The sequence below is a fragment of the Serinus canaria genome, chromosome 7 (genome assembly GCF_022539315.1).
Source record: "Serinus canaria isolate serCan28SL12 chromosome 7, serCan2020, whole genome shotgun sequence".
Classification (NCBI taxonomy): domain Eukaryota; kingdom Metazoa; phylum Chordata; class Aves; order Passeriformes; family Fringillidae; genus Serinus; species Serinus canaria.
The window spans coordinates 9200191-9226024 of NC_066321.1; the positions used below are offsets into that span (position 1 = coordinate 9200191).

The 25834-nt window shown below is 40.1% G+C and overlaps 1 protein-coding gene across 4 annotated transcripts in view; it reads left to right on the top strand.

The window, feature by feature from the left end:
* Positions 1-666: 666 nt before the first annotated feature.
* The window catches only part of ZNF148 (zinc finger protein 148), a 36301-nt gene continuing 11133 nt past the window's right edge, over positions 667-25834 (top strand). For 2 of the 4 annotated variants that reach the window (XM_009087826.4, XM_050976869.1), the window contains exons 1-3: positions 1108-1473; positions 21320-21665; positions 22860-22985. In XM_009087826.4, coding sequence (XP_009086074.1) covers positions 21336-21665; positions 22860-22985 — 456 coding nt within the window. In that variant the 5' untranslated portion in view covers positions 1108-1473; positions 21320-21335. Of the gene's footprint in view, positions 782-1107; positions 1474-21319; positions 21666-22859; positions 22986-25834 lie in introns of those variants that run through there. The other 2 variants (XM_030241648.2, XM_050976870.1) reach the window with 2 other exon arrangements.

Consider the following 25834-nt stretch of genomic DNA (forward strand, 5'->3'; position numbering starts at 1 on the left):
GGAACAGGCTGCCCAGGGAGGTAATGGAATCTCCCTCTTTGGAGACATTCCAAACCCACCTGGACGCGTTCCTGTGCCACCTGCTCCAGCTGACCCTGCCTGGGCGGGGGGTTGGACGGGTTGATCTCCAGAGGTCCCTTCCCACCACAACAATTCTTTAATAGTTGAGCCTTCTCCCTGACGGCCACCGCGGCCGCTCCGGCCTTGTCTCCTCCAGGAGGCCCTGCTGCGCATTAAGCCGCCGGCCCGACACCGCGGGGCACGGGGGGCCGCCCCACGCCGGGGCCGATGCCCGAAGGGTCTCTCCCGCCCCGCCTCCGCTCGGGGCCGGCGCGGGCAGCGCTCCCACGGCCGCGGCGGCCTCCTGACCCGCGCGTAACCCGGCACCGCCCGCCCCGGCAGCAGCCGCAGCCCCGGCGCGGCTCCCGGCTCCCGTCTCGCTTCCCCATCGCCGTCATCGCCATCCTCCTCCTCCTCCTCCCGTCCCGCCGGTCCTCCGGGCGCGTTTCCCGTGGTGCAGCGCGCGCGCGGCGCTCTGGCCGGGTGTCGCTGTCACCGCCCGCGGACGCTCGGCGGAGCAGCAGGAAGGAGCCGCCGCCGCCGCCGCCGCCGCTCCCCCCGGGCTCCCCCCGCCGCCGCCGCCGCCCCGCCGGCCCCCCCTGCCCGCGCCCCGCCGCCCCCGCCATGCCCGGGGCCGCGGCACGGCCGCTCTGAGCCGCCGCCGCCGCCGCGCCCCGGCCCGGCCCGGCCCGGCCGCCTTCTCCTCGCAGCTCTGCGGCCGGTAAGTGCCGGCGGGAGCGAGCCGGGGCCGGTCGGGGCCGTTCGGTGCGCGAAGGGAGGGCGGGAGGAGGAGGAGGACAGGGAGGGGAGGGAGGGAAGGAAGGGAAGGGGGGGCCGCGGCGCGGTGCGTCCCGCATGGGCCGCGCTTGGCCCCGGCGCGGAGAGGCCGGCGGGGAGCGGGGGATGAAGAGGCGGCGGGCGCCCTCCGCCCGCTGCTCCCGCTGCTCCCGCTCCGTCCGCTCCTCCGGCCGGGAGCCGCGGGGCCGCGCAGGCCGCACCGGGGCGGCGGGGATGGGGCCAGCGGGGCTGCCTGACAGACGGACAAAGAGCTGACGGACGGACGGACGGACAGCGCGTCCCGCCGGCCCCGTCCTCCCGGGCCGTATCCTCCCGCTGCCCGCCTCTCCATTGTTCCCGGTGTAAGATAGGTGAAGCGTGCCGACCTGCGAACAGTCATTTCGTTTGGTTTTATTTCTGCATAACCTTCTCAGAGTCTCCTCTCAGCTGCTCGGAGGAAGCTTTTGCACGGCACCTCTTTTCCCCAGCGTCGGGAGCTGCTAACAAGTGCCAGGCTGGAAGTGGCTTGGGAGAGCAGGGGGGACCAGTAGGAGTTGAAGAGAAATTAGTTGGGCTTCAAACACTTTCACTCATCAACATCATTCCTCCCCCGATTCCTGCCAAACCTCAGCTGGGGTGAGTGCAGCAACGTCTGCATTAAGCTGGCTCATGGAAAGGGAAGACATTTATGTTGCAAACATAAATCATCTCTCTGATCACTTTGTTTTTGTAAACTGTTTAGGGCAGCTGTGAGAGATTTTGCAGAATGATTTAAAAAAAAAGTGGATGTGTGCAATCCAGTGATCACAACTTTAGTCTTGCTTTGAAAGTCTGCTTGGAGCATGACCTATCTCTGTCTGCATACACGTGACATTCTGGTCCAAGAAGTTGTAGATGGGAGAGATGTCTTAGTCCTGATGAGCAGCATCTTTGCCTCTGGACAGGACAAATAAGAGGACTGTGTTTTTTCTTTTGAATAGGATCTCAGTAGCTTTGTTTATTTCTGTACGTATTTGCAAATATCAGTAGTACTTTACAAGCTTGCTAGGAATATATAAATGGGCCCACCCATCATGCTTCACATTTTGGAATGCCCATATGCAATTTCATTATTGTAAGTGGTATAAATTTTGTTGCCATTCTCCATGAGTTTGGTCAATATGCCTTGTGCATGGAAGAAGTGGAAAACCAGTACTACCCTGCATCAATTTTTGCAGCTGTTCTTATCCTGTTCTCAAAATCAGTCCAGATAAACCAGTGGTTTGATTGAGACTTAACATCTATCCTGCTGTGTGAGAAGTTTGCATACCTTCAGGCCATGTTAGTTTTTCAGTGTTCACTTGCAGTGTTGGGTTTGTGCAGAGTCCAGTGACAGCTGTCATCTGCAGGAGTTTGGGCTGCACCGGAAGCTCTGGAGCATGTGAGGCCTGCTTTCCTGTGGATCTCGTGGGATCTGCAGGCTCTTGGTACAGACACATTCATAGGAGAGACCAGCAAAGCCTGCTCTTGTTGCAGTAATTTAGGAAAACAAAATTCAATTTCAGTTGCAGTTTCCTGAAAACTGTTGTCATGGCCTTTCCTCGTGAATACGCAACTGAATGTATGTGTGTGTTCAGTTTCCAAAAGTGTTTTCTTTGTGTTTTTTTCTGGATGTCTGCATGCCTCTCTTCCTCAAGTATACCTGTACTTCAGTCAGTGAGCTGATATAAATGAAGAGAGCTGAAAAAGATGAGGATGATCTCTTTCATTTAGACTGCTGTGTGCATGTGTCCTTCTGTCTTTGCTCCTCAGGCTGAGACCTGAGAGAACAGATGTGTATGTAACTATGCTTCTGTTACTCTGTCTTGTCCATGTGTGCTTCATGCCTACTGTATTGCAAACATATCCTGTTCATGGAAAAACCCCTAATATAATGGATCATGAAATCAAGCTATTAAGTGGGTAAGTAGCTACTTGACAACCACAGTGATTTTTTAAAAAAGGGAGAAGAATTATTCAGAATGTGAAAAGTTATGTTGCAGGCTGAATTGTTCACCTGAAGGAATATATACTTTGGGAATATTGTTTTGTAGTTTTTCAAAAGGTGGTTTTCCCTCTGAGTTCAGTGTGTACAAGTTTATTTGTATGAGGATTTAAAGCACTGTGGAGCGTGGGGATGTTCTAAAGACAGTTAGTGTAAAACCATTGAGGTTGGAAGTTTGTACTTCCCTCTGAGAATTTCTCTGTACCAGTAATGTTGGAGTTGAACGATCAGAATGCTAATAATATATTACTCTAGTGAAATATGGTGATGGTTCATCTTAAAGATGAACACTTCTAGATGTGTTCTCTGCACCACAGAGTCAGTAAAATAGATTTGCAAATAGTGGAGCTCAGGGTATCAGTTGTTAGTAGATGGATTTATGTTGAACATTTAAACATGTACTAATGGGGAGGAAGTGTTTGTATTCTAGTGATTTGGGGAGAGGCATGGTGTGTTTGGTTTTTGTGTCTGCTGCAAGACATTTGTGATTTTTTTGTGACTGGAATCTCTGTAGTGTCTTCCTCCAGGGAGGGTTGCTGTGTGGGCTCTTACAAATGGAGACCTGTCTGTAGGGAGCAGCTTGATGGAGTGGGCCTTAATCTATCAAAACCCCTTTAAGTATTTAGCATAATTTGGGATTAAGTTTGATTTAATTTTGGCTCTAATATAAAATACATTTTTCTCTGTGAATTAGTGGAAGTTAAATAAGAAATAGTACCACTGGTAATGTCTTTTGTAAATGAAGATACTGCTGTTACCCTAAATATGGAATGAAGCATCCAGCTTTCTTGTCCAAACTCAGCATGTCTTATATGTTAAATGAATGGCACAAGCATTGAAAAGTAAGCACCAGTGGAAATATTTTTTACTTTAAAGGCTCTTAAATGGATCTAACAGAGAAATAGATAGATTTTATTTAAAATAAGTACTTCCTCTGCCTTTGCCTGGCAGTTTAATGATAGCTGCCTTTCAAACCAGCATCATTTATGAAATAGATTCAAGGCTTCAGCCTGCAGTCTGATCTGCATAACTGAGTGTTTAAAGACAAAAGTGGTCCCACAAAGGCTCCATGGATGTAACCAGGCATGGGTGTCTGCTTCTATCAGGTTGCAGGGCTTATGTAGAGGATCAACGCTGTAATTAAGTTCCACTTTAATTTGTTTAGTTTTTTTTTGAAAGAAATACTTTTGGGAAAATTATATTTCTTCAAGTACTGAGATTCATGATTTTTTTCCTGCTTTCTGTTCTGTAAATTGATATCTGTGCAGAAACCCTTGTGCTAGTATTGAGTTAAATGTACAAACTTACTGTTTTTTAACAGCTGAGACATAGCTATTGACAAGACGTGTCAGCAAGCCACAGCCATTGGCTATAATATGTAGTTATATGCCAAGCCCAAATTTCTGTCTAACAAAGGAAAATCCATTCAGATTTTCATGAGATTTATTTTCATTTACAGAAATGCTGTTAGTTACTTTATTTCGGTACTTTCCAGTGAAGTTAAATACACAACCCCATCTGTTTAGCTCATTAGCTGGTTCTCTATATACATTTTAAATATACATTTTTTAATCTACATAGAACAGAATGTTTTATACATCAGCAGTAATTCCATAAACTACACAAGTGATAAAATTTTAAACTATTTAACTTACAATTTATTGTACAAATTAAAATACAATAACATATGTGAGTATTCAAATATTATATGTGATTAAATTATCTTCCCCTGACTCCATATAGAGATATTTTTTTGTATATCATTCATCATCTTGGATAAAATACTTGGAAAAAACCTATAATATGTTCTCACAAAACTTGATTCTAAGTGTGTCCCAAGGGGAAATTTGCTGTCTTTTAGAAAGACTGTGCAATCCACAACATGCAGAAGGGTTAGAATCTCCTGATAACTTCTTTCACACTGTCAGAATGTTATTTTGGGAGATAATATAGAAGCTGGTACTGCTTTTGCTCCAAAATAATTTTTAATGTACTCTTAGGATATTATCAGTGTGTTAATGTATTCCAGGCTATGATATCAAGGGATAGCACTGTGAATACTCTAATGTAGTTAATGTATTACTAGGTTATATTATTTTATTATTTCATTGCCCTTTTGAAAGCAGCAAGCCATAGCTCAATAACAGCATGTGTATTGGCCTGATCCTGGAACTGATATACTCTGCTGGCATATTAGTATCACAGTATCTGCATCTTGTCACGGTATGTGCAGAAAATCTTAAGACATTGCTGTCTAATTCTTCCCTTATGACTAGGATGACATTTTTATAAGCGCAGAATTAAACAGTCTGATGATAAAATGAAATCTGTGTGGGAAGAAGTTCCAACCTGCAAACAGCAGTAGACTATAATTTATGAACAGCCTATCAAATATAAACTGTCTAGATCTTTTGCACTGGAAAAAACCAAAAAATCCAACATAAAAACCAAAACCAAAAATCAAGGTGCCTGTAAAATGTCCATAAACCAGTTTCTTGATATAACATGTGATATTACTCATGTGTAAGGCTATTGTGGTGTCTGTGTGAGCTCAGCTATGTGACTGATAGAGCCTTCTGCTCTAAAATAGTTTCAAATGGCAGCTGTGTCTGCAGGGGTAAAAGATGCCCATTCATAAAAACTTGTATAACTGTTTTAAATGTTTTTGTAATAATTTCCCATAAAGGGTCTATGAACTTTTGTTACTTACACACCCCACCATGCATATAAAAGACTTCATTAGAGAGGTTTACAATGCCAGTAACATCATGACCAGGTCACATTTCCTTAGTGCAAGAGGTGAAGTGAGAAATACTGATGCTGTGCAGATGTGTCATAGTTACATGATCACTAGCAGTATTTAAGAAAAGGTAAAACCCACTTGTTACATTCTCTGAATATTAACTGCTAAGGGATAGCCCTGAAAATTTATCAGATTTTTCTTTTTGTGTTGTTAGGATTGTATTTGAATCAAGGAAATTGTGGTAATGCTCTTAAAAAGTGTGTGTGCATGCAGATATGCAAGACTCTAGTAGCATGTATTTATGATGCTGTCTGGCCTAAAACTCTAGTCCTGGAGAATGAGAAATATTCACCATAAAGTGAAGTTTATTTTGCCAAACAATAAGCAGTGTGTTTTAGTGCCTGGGATGTCACTGGGAAGGGGCAAAGCAAGGAAGCAGTTTCTAAGTACACTGGGTTTCTGCAGGTTTCCGTGGGTACTGAAAACTCTCCAGGCTTGCTTTCAACAAGTGATCTTTAGAATTGCACTGCAGACATTCTTCAGTTTTGTAAAGGCAGGAAAGAGAGAGCAAAGTGAGTATGTAAGCTAAGAAATAAATACATTTCACAGGATCCATGGATGATTTTTTTAGTCTGTAGGCATTATAACAGTCAGAATTTCCAGATTCGGTGGATGATTTCAGAGTGTCTCAAATAGGAGTACTCTGAAGGAAATTATCATCTCCTGAGGCATGAGTCTCCTCTGGTTTTGACCACATACACACAGTGGTTTCTAACGTAGGTCTCTGTTGCATGTCAGTCTCTATCAAACAAAATACATGTGAGATGGGTGACAATTGCCAGGCTTTTAAGTTGGGTCATTTATAGCACTGAGCAGTTCTTGATGCAACAGTAACTATATACATAAATTTAAGTCATGTTCTCTTTTGTGTCTGTAAAGTTTCTTTTAACAATAGAAGTTCTTCACAACTCCTTTTTGCTAGAGTAATCTTGCACTGCTTACATTGAAGAAAGTTTTCAATGATGAACTGCAGAAGGAGGTGGTTAATCCTCAGGGTACCAACATGTGATACAATTATTTTACCAAAATTTCTTGCAGATTTTCCAGACATACCCATGAAATATTGGTTTTCAACTTCTGTTTTGACCCTATAACTGTTTTTCTTGGAAATAAAGGCTAGTGTGAAGGTGCCCAGAGTGAATATTGCTTTAACAATATCAAATAAAAATGAATCTTTCATATGGGAAAGACTGCTGTCATCCTTCAAGGAGGAAAGCTTTATTAGGCTGTGGTTCTCAGGAGCTTCCTCTGTCACTGGTGAATCTGACAGTTATATTTTGTGATGAATTTTTGTCTGAGTCAGCAAAAAGATGTCAAAGTTATGTGATTGTGTTCTGAAGAGCAGGAAAGCTTGTATTGTTATGGGGTATAATGAAGTAAGGAAAAGCTACTTGACTTTAGTGTTGTTTTTTCCTGGTAGAGATGATGAAGTTGTCTTTTTAAATGGCTCGTAGAAGAGAATTTTTATGTATTCGAAATGTGTTTTTTATGATCACCAATGATAAAATTAAGTTACTGAGAGGGGAATTAAAATAGAGTTTATAAAAGAGGAGCACACAGAGGATGATCATCCAGTTGTCACAGTATTTTGCTGGAAGATGTGAAGTAGGTGGCAATTTGTAGACAAAACCAGTGGGCTTGTTGTCTGAATCTGACAGTTAAAAGTAGATCATGCAAACCAGGCATGTTCAGCTGGTGCCTGTTAGGAATCAGTGTTACATACACTATATTGGATCAACTGTAGTGCAGCTTTAAGTGTGAGTTTACTGTCACTTTCCAAGGAACAGTGATGTAAAAGGACAAACTGACAGAAAACTTAATCTGTCAATTCTTTGCATGATCTCACATTTTACTGTCTAGTGTGCCTTTGTGTCACCCCTGGATTACATTCCTTGTAGGTCACAGGACAGGCAGAGGGCTTTCTGCAGTTGAGCTGGTGATGAGAGTGTGGCTGCACATGCAGAAAAACTGGAATCTGTTGTACTTATATCTTATGTGCCTAAAATTTGCTGTAACATTGGGCAACTCTTAATTTCCCACATTTTGTTGGACACAAGTTAAGCAGAGAAGTCTTGGCTCTGGTGCTTCTATCTTGGGTACTTGGACAGGTAGTGTTAGGGCAAGGGGTAATGAGCTGAAACAGGGTAGATTTAGAGCAGCTATTAGGAAGAAATTCTTGCCTGTGAGGGTAGTGAGACACTGGAAGAGGTTGCTCAGAGAAGTTGTGGATGCCCCATCCCTGTCAGTATTCAAGGCCAGGCTGGATGGGGCCCTGAGCAACCTGGTCTAGTGGAAGGTGTCCCTGCCCATGGCAGGGGGATTGGAACTTAGTGATCTTTAAGGTCCCCATAGAGCCAAGCCATTCTAGGATTCTGTTACAAATTGTTGCCCTGTTACCTGTGGAACACATCTTTGCATTGAGGGAACCTGGGTGAGTGCAGCTGCATCAGTGTGAGAATCTCAACATGGGTGGATGAGGAGCCAGTATCTGGAAAGCAGTCCATAAAGGCAGAATATGCTGAATTTTTCCTTCATCTGAATCCTGTCAGAATATTTTCTGGCTTTACAGATTGGTTTCCTGCTTGCTTAATAATATGGATTATATGGAATGTGTTTTACTATGACTTGGCCTCATCATGAAGTTATTTGACTATGAGTTCCCAAAAATTTCAGACCTGTTTGGAATGGTAGCCCTTAATTATTGGTCTGTGAGTTAATGGCATCAAGAACCTTCAAGATTTTTATTCCTAGTAATTACAGGAGTTGTTATAAACATGTATCATATCTTTTAATCATTCTGAAATTCTGTTTTAGTGTATTCTAGGACTTAATTAGGGAGAATTAGCTGCAGGGCACCAAAGTCATTGAGGTAGAATCCAATTTCCACAAGCTTTTTCTTCAAGAGGGCACAATCCTGAGAAGTCTGTGTTTTATTTTTTGGATTATTTTCCGTGTTAGCTAATGGGCCAGGATATCTGTGTTATTACTGCTCTTATAAAATAGTTTCTAGACATCTCATGTTTTGGCTTGCCTCAATCTGAAAATGGGCCTAAGTGCCTGAAAATTGTTTGAGAAATTTTAAACTGTAATGAGGAAAAATCACCTTGGGGTATGTGGTAGAAGTCAGTGGGATTCCTTGTTCATACCATTTTTGAAGTATCAAGGGAAAGAGTTACCTGGAAGTTCTTGCTGAGGTTATGGATAGTCTTTTGAAGAGGATACATTGCAGAAGCACACTGGATTTAATACTTGATTTGCCTTTTTTTCTTTCTTTTGAAGTGAGGGTCATTGAGATTAAAAATGAATTAAAAGAGGCTGATTTACAATTCTGGAGTTTTATGTAAGTGGGATAGGAATAGTTCTTAGTTGATTTAATCTGACCACAAGTGTTGGTTAGCAGTAGGGAGGTGGTGGATTTGTTGCAACAGTGTGGAAAAAAAAATCCTAACTGGAGATGAGTATACTCTTAAAAAAACCTTCTTTGTTGTCTTGGCAAATGTACATGGGCTGTAACATGCTTGTGTTCCAAGAGGGGTTTTGAGAAAGTGACCTGATTGCTCATTTCCATGATTTTAGAGTTTGTTTCTACTCCTTCCTCCTCTGGCCGATTTCATACTATCTTTAAATACTAACACATGTCAGTTTATGTGCTGAATCTTCTGTTTATTCCTGATGAAGGTGCTTGATACTGTTCTGATGCTATAACAGAGTGCTGTTTAGGCCACAGCAACCCCTGATCCCACTGATGAAAATTGCTCCTTGATGCCCAGTTTGTAACTGCTTGAATATTTGAAGAGCAGTGATAGATTTTCTTTTTCTGGCTCTGTGTTGGTCAGTGCTCTCCCTAATTTAGCATCACAACATCCTCTGCTCCTTGATTTTTATCATGCTTTAAAGGAAAGAAAGGGCTACCACCAGGGTATACAGGTTGAGATCCTGCTTCTAGTGATACCTAAATCATTGTCACTGCACTGGTTTTATATTCCCGAGCTGCCATCTCTGAAGGGTCCAAATGCTTTATGGAAATGTCATGAGCATTCTGTGATTCTTTTTCTTACCTGATGAGATTCTTATATGGGCTTTTTTTTCCCATTGACTATATTACATGTGTGTTGCCTTGTGTTTATGTTAGGAAATGTGAAGTAGATATTTAATTTTTAGTTGCCAGGTATATTAGCTTTGTGGAATAGTTAGGTAGCTAAAAGGACTTTTTTTTTTTTTTTTTTTTTTTTTTTAAATATAGGTAGGATAAACCTATAGGGCTTGAAGAGTGGAGCAGTGGGTGAAGATCTATGTCTTTGAGCTTTAGGCTCTTTCAGGTCTCCTGGCCCACATTTTTGGCCCCTGAAGGTAACACTGTGGTATTTGAAAAGCAGTACAGAAAGCATAGGATTTGCTTGGTCTGCCTGGTGTGAGTCTTTTGCTCAAGAGGTATTCATTCTGTCATGTTTCGGATTAACTGGATTGTTTGAGTTTCTGTTCCATGTGTAGATAGATGAAGGGTGTGTTTGAAACACAGCTGAAATTAAAAATGAAGTTACACTGAGGTATGACAGTGCTTCCTCTGCACAAGAATGAGATGAGAAAATGTTCCTTGCTTGGTGGAAAGTTGATGCAGAGAGATCCAAACACATTTTGTAGAATTTGTTTTGAGATGTTACACAGAATGTAATCTTACCCTGAATAGGTTTGCTGAAATGAAGTTCAGGAAAAAATGCCTGCTCCTTGCATGGTGATGTGCTGAAGTTGAAATTGGAACTTAGGAGAATGGTTCCTGTGTTCTGAAATACTTGCATTGATTTCACAACCTGAGAGCCCATGTTGAAATAACGTCGAGTGCTGAAGTAAGATTTAGAAATATCACCTGGACTCTGTAAGATCTGTGTTGTTGTTATTCATGGCCTTCTCACCTACGGTTTAGAATAGTGTTGGTTTTTTTTCCTGAAAGTTTTTCCTGTGCTTTCATGTATGTAAATGAGGAATGTCTTTCAGAATCTCTAAGATGGCTTTTGCAGCTAACTTCCAGGCTTTTTGAGCAAAACCATCTTGGTTATACTTCTGTTAGCTGATTGTCCATAGTTATTTAATGTATGTGGATGTTTTAAGTAATTGTCTTGAATTTTTCTGTAATTACTGTTTTTCTTTAGTACATGTAGATGGCCTTTTAGAAAATATTGAAGCTGAAGTAAAGATATTACAGGAAAAGCACGGTTTTAAAAGAGCAATTTTAGGTGCAAGTCAAGTATGCAAGCCTTAAAATTGCAGCATTGAGCTTTACCTGTGCCACTTAATTTTACCATCCTCTTTATATTATTAAAAAATTGCATCTTAATATTATGCCATATTATTTCATGATACGTGAACCCCAAAGCCCCTACCTTTTTGAATGTCCATGAATTGGATAAGCAGCTGCTCTGTACTTTGCTTTCTTCTTTTTGTGTAACGTGCGTTCTCTTATTGTGCTCTGCTTAATCCTGCTCTGAAGGCAGAATTAATATATTTCTTTGTGAAATTTCTGTAATAGTTATCAGTAAGCTTTTGAGGCCCTCAGAGATAATGTCTGCTGCTTGCTTCACACCTAAATCCTTGGTAGATCATTGCACTTGATTTAGAGACAGGAAGTGGAAAGATGGGAGGGCGAATGATTTGCCAAAATAACAGATTTGCCCCAAAAGCAGAGGCAGACCTGCAAAAAGAAGTCAAATCTCTAGTAGTTCTGTTACATCATGGTGGTAAACAATATTTCTCTTTTCAAAGTTTTACTGTCATGCTTACCTTTTCTTGATGGCAGTCCCACTTGGTGTGCCCCATCCTCTAATGATTCTGCTTCAAAGTGGCTGCTCCATGTTAGTTGGAAACCTGCTGGTTGGGCTTTCTGGTCAGTAGCTAGGTCCTGGGGAGGCTAGACCCCCCCTTACCTACCTTCTCACAGCAGTTTTTTCAGTCATTGGTGCAGGTTTACCTTTCCATCTGAGGTGTGCTGTCTTTTCCTCTCAGGCTGCAGGAACAAGAGCACCACAAAGTGATTTGTTCACCCTTGTGACCTATATTGAATATTGCTTGTTGTTACAAGTATTTTACTGTGCCTCAGGGAGAGGAAATGGATATTTCTTATTTTGTGGCTGGAGAATTGGTGCCTGTGAGTAAGATGAAAATTTGTGTTTGGTGTGGATGTCCATTGAGCTCTTTAAGAGCTTTTTTTAAAATTAAAATAGCAGCATTGCATTCATCTTTGTATTTTTAAAGTAGTGCTGTAAGTGATGTAATTGCAGCCCTGAGTACTCAGCATTTTGGGTAAATCTGACCCAAATGTGTCAGAATAAGCAGCCAGAAAATGTGCCAAATATAATTATTGATCCCCCATTTTAAAAAAAAGTTTTGTAAGTGCTTGATCCTATTTTGCAAGGTAGGGTTCAACTGCCTAAATGGTCACGGCTTTCTTTTCATGTGCTCTGTGACTTACGCATGTTTTGGCACTTGTAACAAACAGAACAAGGATCTTATAATCTGTCTGCCTAGTTTCACATATTCTTGTGGAGCATTCCATCCAGTGTGCTGTAAAAAACCACATATGTGTGTGTGTATATATATATATATATATATATATATATATATATATATATATATACACACACACACATGCACATATATTTATGATATTTGTATTTTAAAAATGTACAGTACCAGTATTTGTGCTTGGGATTGTCCTGTCTCACTTGCAGGATCTTACACTTAGCCTTGTTGAACTTCATGAAGTTCACACAGGCCAATCTCTCCAACCTGTCAGAGTCCCTCTGGATGGCATCCCTTCCCTCCAGGGCATCCACCACTTGGTGTCTTTGGGAGCTTGCTGAGGGTGCCCTCAATCCCACTGTCCATGTCCCTGACACACATGCTAAGCAGCCCCAGTCCCACTACCAAGCCCTGATGAATCCCACTTGTCACTGGTCTCCACTTGGACATTGAGCCATTGACCACAACTCTGGGTGCAGCCATCCAGCCAATTCTTTACCCACCAAGAAGAAGGAACAAATGCACACACATATACAGGCCTTTGGTGCTTGGGCCAATTTGAGAGCAACAGCAGTTGTCATCTTCTGTAAAGCAGAAGTAGCATAGTGCTTGTGATGAGTAGAGATGCTTCAGGAATACTTGCAGATAGTAGAGAAGTTGTGCGCCCAAGGAGTTTAAGGACTTGTAAAAAAACCCACATTTTTAAAAATCTGAGCAGTAGAGCAGGCACCAATTATAGGGTGGACTCTCAGAGTTAGGAGGAGGGATTGCCCCTTTCAATGACCTTAGCTGTTGGATTGGCTCAGCTTTGTGATAGAACTACACTGTTGTCAAAATCAAATGAAAAACCATTTGACACACTATCTGAAGTATTTTTATAAAGTTTCAGCTTGGGGCATGCATGAGATAGATGAAATTTCACAAAATTTTCACCAGTTGAACTGATGTTGTAAAATGCTACTAAGAAGATGCTAGGTAAACTTAGTTATGTGTAGTGTTTGTTTTCCTCAATATAAATGTCACCAGAAGTCCCCAGAGTGAGCACTTTTGAGTGTCCAAGTTTCATGGTGCAAAGATAGAAATCCTGCAGTGTTCTTCTGAGGTTAACTATCCAGTGGGAAAAATTCCCAGATAAATTCTGAAAAATAACTATTTTTTAGTAGTTTATGATTTAATGCTACAAAACCAGTGGCTTTTATTTTTTTTTTCCCCAGATAAAAAGTAGCATTGCCTGTGATTTTTGGACTATTTAAAGTATGTTTGTGACACTGGTAATACCCCTGTGGATTTTGACATGGAACTGTGTCTTTTTAAAAACAGCATCACAAGCTTTTCCATATGCACATTTGATATTAAATTATGGTTATGCTGGCGATGATGGAATACAGATTTCAGGATAAGAAAGGTGACAAAGATTTTCACACATGGATAATTTTATGCATGATAAGGAGATTTTCTGTGAGTAATCCTGTTGATTGTAATAGGACTATTCACAGCTCAGTATGAGTGTAAATCTTGGTGGAGTCAGGCCCTGCACTGGCATGTGTTCAGCAACATGGAGCACTCAGAAATAACTGTGCAACAAGTCATAAGAGTGTATCATATGTTACCTTTTAGAATGTGTTGATTTTATGATCTCTTTACCTTTTCATGATGATTTATGTTTGATTGCTTTCTTTTTGCAAGTCAACACATTCTAATTGATTCTTAAAAATCCTTGTGTGTTAATTTAAAAATCGTTCTTTTAGCTGAGTGTTATTTTTCTGAGTAGGGATAAGAGAATTTTATTTAATGTACTTTATTTAGAACCATTAAGTAGGATATTATTCTTTGCTCTCTAGGCTTCTACGGTATGGTAAAAATTGAACCTTTGATATTGTGAAAGCTAGCTGTGTTTCCTTTTGTATTGGACTATATCCATATTTTAATAGTGCAACTAAATATATTTTCTGATGTGATGAGAATAGTCAGCATTTTTCATGGTTTGATAGGGATTTAAAATGGATATTAGGAACCTGTTCAGTTCTAATTTTTGTCTTCCTTTTCGAGGGGCTTGCATTGGTGATGGTTTCGTTCATGGAAATGCTTAAACATTAGTAGTTTTAAACATGTTGTTAAGCCCTGTTGCTATCTTTCTTCATTACCATCAGGAATTGTAGAGTTATTGGTGATTTTTATACTTCATTTTAGGAGGAAAGCATTTGAGATGTAGATAGCCATTTTTCCGTGGTCTGAATTTGGCATAGCCCTTGAGTATGTGTGGCTGGCAGCTCTGAGGTGTTCCTCTGTGTGTGCACATGGCCTTTGTGGAGCAGTTTCACAATGCACTCTGATCTGATCCAACCACTGACCACTCCTGGGAGAAACTGTCCTGTTCCCTGCTCCTCCTTCCTCACTGCCCATCTCCCGTATGTATCCTTCACCTGCTCTGTCCCACTGATCCAAATGAAACCTCAGGGCTTTTCTGTGGGAATGTTTTTGTCCAGCTCCTTTCTCAGCTGCAGAATGCTGTGCTCAACCCAAAGTAGGCAACAAGGAGATCTGAGGGGGAAGAGGTGCAGGACACTCCTCTTTGGGCAGGTACCCCCTCTGTTGGATTGTTTCTTGCCGTATCTTTGAGAGTTGGGTAATTAACAAAACACACCAAATGTCCCACTGGAATGGGACATTTATTAGCTGTAGTTGATTTTGTAGAAGTTTGGCTGTTTAGAAAGGTTTCACTAATCATGCCAGTAAACTGCCCTAATTATAAAGGGGTTGACTTTTTAATTCAGAATAAACCTTTCCAAAGTGAATTATACTATTCCACTAAACAGGGAAGGAAAAAATTCTGTACTAGAACAAGAGTGTTTATTTAGGAAGTTTTATAGATATATATACACTATATTAATTTAAGTTTACAGTTTAGCACAATTAATTATAACATGACCATAGAGATGAGCCCTAAGAAACTGAGGTGTTTCCCCAGCTTGCCTTTTGTAATGTTTATTCTGGGTGCATTTTGCACAAGTAACCTTTTTATGTTTTGTAGTTTGAGCTCTGCATGTACCCCTTCTTCCAAAAGCTCTTGAAGAAGGATGTGGGAGGAGTGCTCAGGTACATGTTCTGTAGCTTCAGATATTTGCTCGTCAGGGATTTTGCCTTGTCTTTAATGAAAACACACTTCCCAAAATGTGGAGCTAAAATAATGTCATCAGGCTACTCCCAGTGTAAGGTTACCCTGAAACCATTTAATACCTTGGGCTGAGCACAGTGTCAGCTTTTGTGAGAGGAATCTTGGAGGTAGTTTTCATCAGGACAGTATCAGATTGCTAAAGGCAAGTTAGAATTGCTGTTGTGCATCCTGACTCTTGTATTTGGGTTGTATCTTAGAAAACATGGTCAAAGAGAGCTTATTGCTATAGTGAAAGTCATATTTCTGTCTCAAGTCTTTGCTACAGTCCTTCAGAAGGAGCTCAGGTTTAAGCTAGAAGAATAGTTATATTTTAACAACTTTCCTTTCATGTTTTCCTTAGCCTTCTTTCCTTCCTTTTTGCCTTGCAAAAGTAGGGAGAAGATAGTATAGGAGACAGGGTGGAGTGGGTTATGGATATAGAAAGCAGCTAATCCTGCTTTTTAACACTTAAAAGGAGTAGTAGAAGTTCTGGAACAACACAGACTTTTCGCAGGACAATGTTTACAAATACAAAAAGTCCATATTACTTCAAAAGGAAAAGCAAAAACATTAATTCTGTTCTACAAATAGATACTAAACTGCAGATGATTTTCATTTTTGTCTCTGCTGTTAATCCTTAAATATGTTTTCTTTTCTCCTCTGTCATAAATAGTCTTTTAAATTGTACAGAATTCAAGTTTCTGCACATATGGATTTTATTTTTAAAGTGAACCCAATTAGTATCTCTGGATACTTGCTCATTAAATTAAATAATGCCTTACTTCATGCTTAAGAAAAGAAGGGAGAAGATTGAATAACCTTTACCATTAATCAAAGTGGAGAACAAGAGCTGGACCAGGTGTTGAACTCTGATGGCTTACAAGTTTTGCTGCTTTCCTTTAGGGTCTCTGTTCACATCTACTTCATAGCAGCCACCACCCCAGCAGACTTTTTGAATCAATTAATGTTTTCTCTTGATGATATTTTTATTTTTGATTCTGAATTGAAATGTTGTCATGCTTTTCATGCAGCATGTTTTCATTTAAGTGGCTGTTTCTTTAATTAGGAATATTGTCTTTACTGCTCAGCTCTCCAGCTCAGTGCAGAACTCTTTGGAAAAGCTGATGTCAGGGCTCCTGAAATGAATAGTTGTGAAGTGCAGCCGGAGGCTCTGGCGAAGCAGCGGTTTCTGAGCGAAGCGATGTGCTTCACTGGCTGGGGATGTGCTGCAGGCAGCTGGGGAGCACCCTGTGAAAAGAGAAGGAGCTGGCAGGATCCTGTGAGATGTCTTCTGGGCAGTCGTTCCCCTTCCTCTCTCTCCTCCCTAGGGAGCTCTGCCTGTAGATGTCTCTTGTGAGATGCTTTGCCTACAGTAAATGCATGGAGAACCTCTATCAAGCAAAACGTATTCTTTAAATGTTTTGTTGACAGCTCTTTTTCTGTCAGTTTATAGAGGAACTATATACTCCAAGAAAAATCAAGATATTACTTGGTGAAGCTTAATAGAACTTTTGAAATTCCATGAAAAATATCTCTGCAATAGGGATAACAATGTCTTATGCCAAGAAATTTGCTTGTGTGTGTGTATGTGGTTTGCATTTTTGTAGCTTCCCTAGAGATAATCTCTAAGTAAGTTGATCTTTATTTCACAAATGCATCTTGCACTTAAAAATGTATTTAATCTTTACAAATTGGTAAAGTGTTCTTGTTTGAATGCTTTTAACTTACATTTCTTTATCACACTGTCATTCTTCCAAGAACACGTCTCATCTTCAATTTAAATGATAGGATTCCTTTTATGTGAGCCGAAAGGTGTCACTTGACAAATTACAAGTGTTTTACTGAATTAATTGCATTTGGGATGCTTCTTGCTTGGATTAATAGCCTGTTTTTGTTTGTGGTTCTTTGTTTTAAAACATTACCTCTTTGTTTTAAAACATCACCTACAAGTCATGTAACTGACATTGTTTTTCATCACTTCTCATATGCAGCCTAACACTGAGTTCTCACTATTTTTCTTTGAAAAGCCTGGTGTTTGAAAGCCTGATTAATAAGCAGTGCACTTACTGCACCACTTCTGGTATGACTCAAGATCATGGCTGGAAGACAACTTGAGGGCTTTCAGTTGCATGACTCTGCTAAACCTGCTAGTCAGGGTGGGAAAGAAACTGTTTCCATATCCGTTGCAACTGCGGGAGCCAGCTAGACCCGTGAATACCAGCCCACAGCTGGCCTGTCCTCTGGGAAGCTGCTGTATCTCGCCACCTGTCCCAAGGTTTGGCATGTCAGGAGTCTTCCTGGCCCTGGCTCTTCTGTGTGGTTAACTCAGCTTCTTAGCCTGCCTAACTTCCTGCCAGGAAGTAGCTTTAAATCCAGGATTTCCACAATTCCTGCCTAATTTCAGAGTGATGTGGCAATATCATCCTTCATGTAGAACAACCTTCTGTGCTGTTCTTGCCAGTGGCCTGAGCAGACAGATTAGGGCCACCATGTTCTCACACTTGATGCTGTTTTTTCTCCCTTGAATGTGTTTCAGCATCTTGAGTTCTTGTGTTCTCATACCTGTCCATGTCATTCCTTTGGAGATTCTGCAGTGACCTGATGCTGTTGTATTTCTGTAGTGTGGAAAAAAAGCACAGTGAATGACAGTCTGTGTGAGGTGTACCCTGAGTATGGATTGAGTTCAGATAAAGGCTGAAATGAGTAGATACATCTCTTTTATTTTCCTTGAAGTCTGTCTTTCAAGCTAGATATTTAGAATGCGCTACCAAAATAACCAGTCTCAGCCCTAGGTCATTAGCACCATCTTTTACCAAATCTTAAGAATTTCACTTCTATCTTACCTTTCTCACTTGGCACAGGATATTCCAAACCAAAAAGATGATAAATTAATCCTTACTTTCTTCTTTTATGATGTTGTTGCAAGACCTCCGGGAGATCTGCATTGGTGGGAAGAATACAGCCTTAGTGCTGTGCCAGGTTTTGTTTGTTTGTTTGTGTTATTGCTGAGAAACTATCAGTTTGGTTTCCCAGTTACATCTGAAAAATACTTCATGGATTATATAATGTCTGCAAGTGGCTCTATGGCGTACCAGACCTGCATTTTCCCTTGAAGACATCTCATTCTCTTACTCTAAATGGATTAATTTGAGAGTCAATTTGTCACATAGCACTACCTGAGCTCACTCAAGGCATTAAGAAATTGTCTGTATTTGAAGACAGATACTGTGAAAATCAAAAGCATGATTTCAAACTTATGTTAGAATTACAGGAGAACAAAAAAGCATAAATGTGCTGAACAGAATTTTTCCATGTTCTTCTCCTGTCATTTTGGTCCCTAAAATGGACTTGTTATGTAGGAAGGAAGAATGCTAAAAAGATTGATGACACTGTCATATATAAAGACATTTAGCTTGGTGACTCTGTCCTCCTGATTTCCAGCAGAGCAAGGCTTACTAAAAATAATAAAAAAAGTATTTGCCTGAAAAACGTCTTCCTTTGGTGTGCTTCTTAAGTATTTGAAACTGAGAGAGGTCAGACCATCCTGGCTGTCAGCCTTTCTATGATGTATTTGGAAGCTTAGAACCTCTCACGGTACAGAATAGGGACAAATGTTCTTTCACTTTTGAATTGTAAGACATGACTTGCCATCAGGATGTGTGAATTGGCTTTTTACTTTATTTGTTGTGGTGAGGTTGTTTTTCTTTCCTTTTTTTTTTTTTAAGACATTGAGTTAATTTTACTTTCAGAATCTTAAGAACCAATAGTAATATTTGAAACAAAGGACAATGTAAGAGAAACTCAGGAGAGTTTTCAGCTCTTTCAGCTGGTGGTTCCATTCCTACCAAGTAATCCAGGATCTCACCCAAAAAGAAACCACTGTTTATTTTGTAAACTCGACGTAGTTTGATATAAAGAAAACTTCACAAATGTTTAGATACACTGAGAGTTTTTGAAATATATTCCCAGAGAAGAAAATTATTTAGAAAGTGATCAAATGGATGAAACTGAATATGGAAGTTTAGACACTTGATGTGCATTTGTTTGATGGAGTGTTTTGGCATGTTGGCAGCCTGTTAGACTGGCAGGGGCTGTTGTGGTGGAATTCTGCTGTGATGGCCCTGCTGATTTCTGTGGACATAACCTGTAGAGAGACCTGATTTCTTTGGTTATGAATAGTCATTGTGAGCTGCAGGGAAGGCAGCATAGCCTCTGACTTGAGACTTGAATGGAGCTGGATCCTTTCTCCATGCTGCACTCTCAGGGAGATGGAATTTGAAGCTGATGTATAACAATGAACCCACATCACACCTGTATCCTAACTCTGAATGCATCAAAGTCAAGGGTGCTGCTGCTGTTGTGATGCTGCCCAAGGTCCTGTCTGGTGCTTTGGCTGGGCCTGCTGTGTGCTGTCCAACTCCCCTGTGCCTCTCCTCCCACCCCTGTGTCTGCTGTGGCCTGTGTGTGTATTGCCTCTGCTCTCTGGCTGTGGGAACATAGAGGGATGGAGGAAGGATGTCTGTCTGTCTCTCTGTTGGTGTGTCTGTCTCAAGGAGCACTGAGGAGCGGGTAGTAGGGATTATGGGCCTGGGGAATAGGGTGAAGGAGACTGACTGCTCTGACTGGACATCCAGTGTGCCAAGGAGAAGAGTCCTAGAACTATCGTGCATATATATTGATTAGTAGAAAGAGAAGATGCTGCCACTTCCAGCTTCACAAAAGCCTCCTGCTCTGTGCTAAAAACTAATTAATAATGTCATTATACTTGTTGGGATATTGTGAATTGTATTGCTTTTCATGTTTGGAATTTATATTTCCTCACTAATGCTCCTGCTCACTGTGAATGTCTTTTATGAACAGCTTTGACCTCTCTATGGTCTTTATTTGATGTATAGATTTAGCTACAAAGTTGCATTTTCATAGAATCACAGAATTGTTTGGTTTGGAAGGGACCTTTAAAGGCCGTCCAGTCCAACCCCCAGCAATGAGCAGTAAATCACTTAAATCAGTTTGCTCAGTCCCATCCAGCCTGGCCTTGAATGTTTTCCTGGATGGGGTATACACTACCTCTCTGGGCATCTTGTGGCAGTGTTTAGCACCCTCATTGTAACAAAATTCTTCCTTGTATCTAGTCTAAATTGACCATCTATCTAGTCTAAAGTGACCATCTCTCCATTCTAAACCATTACCTGTTGTCCTGTTGCAACAGGCTCTGCTAAAGTTTTCTCCACCTTAAAAGCTCCTTTTTAAGTAATGAAAGGCTGCAATAAGGTCTGTCTCCCCAGAGCCTTCTTTTTCTCTCATCCTGTTGGCATAGCAGAGATGTTCTAGCCCTTTGATAATTTTCCTTTCCTCCCCTAGACTTGCTCCAGCATATCCACATCCTTCTTATGTTGTGGCCCCAGAGCTGGATGTAACCCTGCAGGTGGGGTTGCAGGAGAGTGGAGTGGAGGGGCAGAATCACCTCCCTCAACTGCTGCTTTGGATGCAGCCCAGTTTTCTCTCACTTGTGGATATTAAGATGTTCCAGGAGCAACAATGCCCCAGGGTAACTGCAGTGGAAGAGCGCTGGAAGGACAAGGAAGTAGGGAGAACAGGACCAGTATGAAAGAGGTGTTTGTAAAAGACAGTCAAAGTGGAAAAAGAGAACAGAGCAAAGAGGACATACAGGAAAAAAAAAAGTAAAAGTTTTCTAAGGAATGAGAAGGAGGAATTAGCCATTACTTAATTACTGTACTTTTGCCAGAAGTTGGGAGCATGATTTGAAGCCTTTTATTTGGAAGTGTTCAGTTGTGTGCACACAGATGTGCAAAAGGAGTCTTGACATTTCTTGAAGATATCCAACTTTTGGTTCTTACTCAGCATCAATTTGAGGACTGCATGTGTGTTTGTTGAGTACTGACTTGAGTTCTTATAAAATGTTTTTAAGTAAAAAAATTTAAGCAAGCGCACCAATTGTAGATGTTTACTATTAAAACTTTCTTTGTAGGTAATTGCACTTAAGAATGAACATTGAAGACAAGCTGGGAGGATTATTTCTTAAATGTGGTGGCATAGACCAGATGCAGTCATCCAGGGCTATGGTAGGGATGGGTGCAGTATCTGACCAGTCTGGAGTATCGAGAGAACGGCAAGAGGCGGTGCTTCAAGATCGGACTATGCCGCACCAAGAAATTCTTGCAACAGATGAAGTGTTACAGGAAAGTGAACTTCGACAGCAAGAGATGATTTCACATGATGAACTCATGGTCCATGAGGAGACGGTAAAAAATGATGATGAAATGGATGCACAAGATAGACTTCCTCAAGGGCTGCAGTATGCTGTTAATGTCCCTGTAAGCAATTTCTTTGTGAAATATTGGAGAGATTACTAGGAAGCTTGATCTGGTAGTCTAATCCTACTCTGGCAAGAATCTATTAATTGCTTGTTTGGATTTTGATTATCAAAATATTTATGTCATTTGCCTCTGGCTGTGGGTAAATTTTGCCAATTAAGTATAATCTTTAAGTATCTGTTTTATAAATATTTTATAAGCAGGCTGTTACCATAGAAGTAAAGTGTTAAAATGTGCTCCTTTAAGGATATTTAATGTCCAGGGGTAACTACAAAGCGCAATAAATAGCGTTATTAGAAGGTGCATACTGTTTATGCTGTTCATAGTACTGTTTAGCTGCTTTTGCTATAGGAAGCATCTTGTCTGTTTTTAAGGTATGTGGACGCTTAGCAATTGCATTCACACTGCAGGTTGGACTGTGACACTTCATACATGACCATAAATATGCCCCTCCACAAATCTCATAGAAGGCATACCTTGGCTTTCCCAGAGAGCATAGAGATGACTTCCCTTTGAAAACAGAGCATCTGTCTGTAATGCAGCACACCATCACTGTTACCCTTCAAACATAAAGGACAATCACCAGGACTATAAAAGGAGATAGCCTTACATACGAAGAATAATCTTCAGAAACACAGCACTGTTAAAACACTACTCTGTTAGCTGTAGATCAGGTGGCTCAGGTGTTAGAAAAATGTAAGAGTATCATGGTCTTCATTAAAGTTCACATTAGATCAAGATTTTTAAATTTTTTTTTTTCAAAAACATCATTGGAACTGTTTTTTTTTTCCTTAAGAATTCTTCTGTATTAAATATATAATAAACTATTCCGTTAAATCTTATATTGACAACAGCACGGACTAAAGTAAAATAGGTATGAAAAACTGAATTGTTTTACAGATGGAAGTGATTTTTAATATATGAACTGATCTCAAAATCACCACAGGTCAGGAAAAAAGACCTTGGGAGATGAATGAAAGGATACATCAAAATGTTACTGAGGAAATTAACTGTGCCCTTTTTATTTAAGATACATATTAATTCTTTCACTTAAATTTCTGAAAGAGTGAAGCCAGAAGATAATTCCCTTAGGAAAAGGTTTTCTGTTTCAGCAGTTTGTCATCTTCTAAAATTGAAAAATTGCTTTTCTGTAGTGAGAACCTTACCTGAAACTGGCACTTGGTATCTTAACAGATCAGTGTAAAGCAAGAAATTACCTTTACTGATGCATCTGAACAACAGAAACGAGACAAAAAACAAATACGAGAGCCAGTAGATTTGCAGAAAAAGAAGAAAAGAAAACAGCGTTCACCAGCAAAAGTAAGACATTGATTTGGCAAAACCAAGATTAAAAGGACCTGAAGATTTGGTTGACTATGACTAATTTCATTAGCATTTGAACTAGTTAGGCTGGAAATTGTTTGTTTGCTCAGTAAAGATGCAGTTCTGAAGTTCACCAGAGACCCAAAACAAAACTGATATAACAGTGTTTTTCTTTGAACTCCTTTTAGCAACATGAACTCTTGACATATTTTAACATCTGTCTCTCCAGGCAGTTCTCTCTCCAAATATTTTTTTTAAATTATGAGTCAGTAGCTTTGTAGACCATTTATAAATCATTACTCTGTATCTATCTAATAATAGTTGTGCTTTTCTGTGAGCCTGATAATTTTATATGCTTCATGCATAGTAGTGAAAAGTTTAAAAAAAAAAACTAAAATGGTAGTTTTGAAAATTCTAAAAAGCTTACTAATATTTATAAAATAATTTACTGGTAGGGAAAATTCCTGTGGTCATAATCATCTTCATATATGTATTTATTTATATCAAAAGGTTCTTACCCTAGCTGCTGGTTTGTTACTTAAAAATTTGTTTTGTAGATCCATTCATGAGGACTATGTATCCCTGTATGTCTGAAAACAATTTTCTTCTGTTGAGAAGCACTTCAGATAAAACCAGAATCATTTCACCTCATGAGGTAGCAGTGTTACATCTTAGAGTAATTCCCCAAATCAGTATTAATCTTCAGATTTAAAATAGAACATATGCAGGCTGCTCTGATAGAAGTAAATCAGTTATATGTTATCACACAGCAGCATTAAAATAAGCCTACTCAGAAATTAACCCAGACTGTTTGTACATTAAAGAAAAACTCTCCGTAATACAAAGAAAATCTCCCAAACCTCCTTTTTGTTGCCCTGGGAGCAGGACCTTCCAGTCCTCCTCAAAGCACTGTCAAATAAGGTTGCACCTGTAGTATTCTTGGAAAGCTGAGAAATTGCTTCAGATTGGGTGTGGAAGCAAGTTCCAAATGCTGTGCATTTTTTTCTCACTTCTCCCTTTGAGAGAAAAAGGAGATCTAGGTTGAGTACATCCAGAGATCACTTCCATGGAAACATGGCAAGGTAGAAGAGGCGTGTGCCCCTCTTTCTACAGACGTGTACTTGCATGCTTCCTTTTTATTTCCCAGTCTGCCAGGATTAGTCTTTTGAGATGACAAAAGATTGAAAAATGATCAGGAGAATAGTTAAACAGGTTCTTTTTCAGTCTCTCTTCCCCTTTTTCAGACCTGTCAGAGTAGAAAGGCAGAGTAGAAAAAAGCTGAAGGACTGACCTAGGTGAGAACCTACTGCAGTTTCAGTATTTCCAGAGTAGTGGGGTTGATTTTCCATCCAAACAAGCAGCTGGAACTCTGACAAATGGAAGTCCGTTAACATTCTGTTCTAAATTCTGTTTTGTATCAATGCAGTGGTCAGGTAAGGAAGAAGTCATCAGGTATCATGACTCCTGTCTCCTGTTCCCTCTCCCACGCAGACACACACACGTGCACACACGGACACACACGCACGCGCACACACTCACACGCACAAGCTTTTTTGTTGCTTTGGTTAGGGAAGCTGCTCTGACAACGCTAACTCTCATCATTTAAGAGGTGGTAGATTAAGTAGAAGAGCCCAGGTTTAGGATAACCATGAAATTAAGTGTATTTTCTGCACAAGTATTTTAAAATTTCAATATAATATATGAAAAGCATTTCATAACATGCATTTAAATTTGTTTTAAAGACGCAGTTGGCTTCATCAGCTGGATAATGTTACAGAGCAGAGTCTTTACAATTGTCTCTCTCTGTGACTGGAGCTGTAACACACCAATCTTACAAACGTATGAATGTGCTTGTCCTTCAGAGTGAATGCACAAGAATTTGTTAGTCTGAGACTTTCACTCTTGTTTTGATGCAGGAGGATTAAAAATTAAGTAGATCCTACAGTATTTGCTATTTCAGAGATACTGTTTCAGTTATTGACTCTCTCTTTCTCATCGCTGTCATTATCATAAAACCTAAAACGCTGTAGCTAATCAAACTGCAGATATGTTTTCCCAGCATACTTTTATTTTTTTTAATAAGAAGGGACTAAACTGTATTATTTAAGGTTCCTTAAGCTCTTCTTTATAGTTGTGTTTGCAGTTAAGCAAGATTTTATTAACGTAATTTGTTTACTGATTTTCTTATTCTCTTGCCAGAGATAGTAGAGATTTTGAGTTTTGGTTTAGTTTTCTATTTTTATTCTTTTTCGTCGAATTAGAGAAAACCTGTGATTAGCTTTATTGAATAAAGTAGATGTGGTGCATTTTTAAAATTTAAGTTTTTTTATTTTTATATGAAAATAGTGGCTTTGTTTGACAGCAGAGCAATTGAGTGTGGCAAGTTGAAGTCATCAAGGAGATGCTTTAGTATGTATATTAAGTGAGCAATACTTTATTGAGTAAAAAACCTGAAAGGGGAGAAGAATAATACTGTTCTCTTGGTTGTTTGGCTTTGGGATTTTGGTTTTTAAAATATAATTTTACCTTTGAGACTACTGGTTTTATACAGATGTAGATAATATAAATTACTATTCTGGTTAAGCTTTAATGACTTTTAGTGAACATTTAGAGTTGTGATTTGATATAAAGAATTTAACTGTTCGCTTTTTCTTTAAAATATGATTGTCCATGGTTTAGTGCCCAGGAGTGGTTTGATTACTTTGCATCCTTTCCAACAGACGGACAAAATAAACAGTAGTGTATAAAGTGACTCAGCTGTGCCTAGGGAAGCTCTAAGCTGATTTTCCATGAGCTGCCTTTGTCTCCGTCCTGTTGAAATATCTCTTAATGCACAACGAGACACA